At 42.3% G+C, this 2340-nt stretch overlaps 1 protein-coding gene across 1 annotated transcript in view; it reads left to right on the top strand.

The window, feature by feature from the left end:
• The first annotated feature begins 592 nt into the window (after nt 1-592).
• LOC107091197 (Krueppel-like factor 5) overlaps nt 593-2340 on the top strand; it is a 34149-nt gene continuing 32401 nt past the window's right edge. The window contains exon 1 of the mRNA XM_015384989.1: nt 593-883. Coding sequence (XP_015240475.1) covers nt 743-883 — 141 coding nt within the window. The 5' untranslated portion in view covers nt 593-742. The remainder of the gene's footprint in view (nt 884-2340) is intronic.

Genomic DNA, 2340 nt, shown 5'->3' with positions numbered 1-2340 from the left:
AGCTACCATCAGGCAATACTAGACAGTTGCCAGTTTAAGTGTATGGTTTAAACGTATGGTTAATACAACTACTAATACAACTGCTCATTTGTGCACATTATTTATGTTTTTGATAAAAATCCTTTCCCTAAATTGCCATCAGAACGCTTATAATATTAAGTGTGTATCAGGAAGGAGCAATCAGCTAAGTGAGCTTAGTGCTTGGAAAAAATCTTTCATTCCTTTAGAGACAGCATGAAAAGTCAGCTGAGTACAAAACATAGAGAGGAAAACAAGAAGAAAAGGGACAAGAAGAGAGGGACACAACCTAGAACAGATAATGGATGTCTATTCTATTAACATTTCTATATCTGTTTTATGTGCTGTCTTCTATATTCAGAGGGCCCCCTGCTTGTCTTTGCCTAGGGCCCCACATTTCCTAAATCCGCCCCTGCGCTCTCTCTCTCTCTCTCTCTCTCTCTCTCTCTCTCTCTCTCTCTCTCTCTCTCTCTCTCTCTCTCCAGGTGAGTCCCACCTTCTTCCGCGAGGCCAGCCCTTCTCTGATTGGCTGAACCCTGTGTCAGTCACATCCTGCAGCTCTATACTTGAGCTCAGGTGAGTTCTACCTGAGAGCTCACCGCTATCAGGAGGACAGTGGATTACAGCCCTTAGCTCCAGCCTCACTCAGCGCTGTTCTTCCCCAGCAGTCAGAAAGGCCGCAGCGCATCAGACAGAAACAGTTTGTTGATCAGAAACAGTTTTAATGGCAGCGGGAGTTGGACTGGCTATGAATCCGCCTCATATGTCAGAGGAAAGGGCGGTTTTCACGCAGCTGAAGCCCGTCAGGATGTCTGGAGCGGACGGTGCTGAGGACACGCCCGTCTTTGAGGACGTCAAGCCGCCGGTGAGACTCCAGACTTTACATGTCTGGCTTTTTATTCCCCTCTAGTCATTTTCTCACTTTCTGTAAACAATCTATGTTGCAGGTTCTGCATCAGGTGTAATATAAGCTTTGATACCTGCTGAATGACCTTTGTTTATTTGCTCACCTGTAAAATCAGCTCTGAACAGACACCTGCCAGAGTAGAAAGCCACTAATAGATCTGCCAGCCAGTGGAAGGTAGTCACACATTCTATGAAAGTGGCTCTCTAAAGGGGGGACAGGTGGCTTGAAGATTTTATTTGCATTATGTTGATTTGTGCAAAACAGGCTTTGTAATAATTGCATTTATAACAAAAAGTATTTAGGGTTACATGCAGTTAAAAAGCCATTTAATTCATTCCATTTAAGCCCCTATTTAAGGAAGTTTTCTTTATTTGTTTAATGATGAATTTGTGGCACAAAAACTGAATGTCGACATAAATCTTGGTTGTTTTGCCGTCATCCCTGAGCTTTAAGCTAATCCAGGGAGCAATATCTGCTGCTATTGCTGTAACTCAATGATTCCCCTCTTATAAAGTCATCTAATTCTTCTAGTGGAACTCAACATTTCAGGAAATATCTCACGGCTTATTGTCCACAATCCATGGCAGTGAGAGTCAGAGGTCATCTTGGCCTTGGCCGTAAACACGGACACCTGGTGACAGCAGAAACATGCAGCTGCATTAAAGTTACATGGCTTTACAAAGGCAACATGGCGCAAACTGAAACCGAACCCCTTTTGTTGTGCTGCTGAGCTTGGTCACCTGCCCGGTATTTGGTAAACAGTTTGCGAATCCAGACACCTAAGGCTTAATAAAACTGCTGCCATGTTGGCAGCGGTGCAGGTTGGCTTTAGCACCTAGAAGAGGTGAACTCTTGGTGCATTTTAAACTGCTGGAAGGGTGTGCTGCCCTCGATTTTACATGAAATGTTTATGCGCACGCACATTTAGGTCTTAAATATCATTGAAAGAGCGACCTGGATCTTTCTGTAAACAGAGAACACTACTAGTTAGAATGGAGAGCGGCCATTTGTGTCCTAGTTTCTGTTCAATCCAAAACCAGTATAGACAGAGTTACTGTCTGTAGGCAGGGGCTCCACTGGGGGCCCCATCAAAGACATTGCTAAAAACATATGCAAGCTTTAAAACTGCTATAAAGGTGCACTGAAGAGCATCATTTACATCTTAAGTGTAATTCTCATTGTAAAATTCTACAAGGTAAAAAATGATCAGAACAGGAAAAATTAAATTAAATTGCATAAACTGGTGGATAAAAAAAACTTGATTCTTTGTTTCACTGTTTACTGTTGAAAAATGAGGGGGGAACAAAAATTATTTATGTTACTACCGGATTTTTCTTTTGATATTTGAAAGATCAATGGGAATATCTATTGGGGCCGCCTTTTGTATCTATGCTTCTTTTTCTATGTCTGCTTCT

This window comes from Cyprinodon variegatus, unplaced genomic scaffold, assembly GCF_000732505.1.
Source record: "Cyprinodon variegatus isolate N-32 unplaced genomic scaffold, C_variegatus-1.0 Scaffold328, whole genome shotgun sequence".
Lineage (NCBI taxonomy): Eukaryota > Metazoa > Chordata > Actinopteri > Cyprinodontiformes > Cyprinodontidae > Cyprinodon > Cyprinodon variegatus.
Note: the sequence above shows the minus strand (reverse complement) of the source record. Positions and strands in the feature narration are given on the sequence as shown.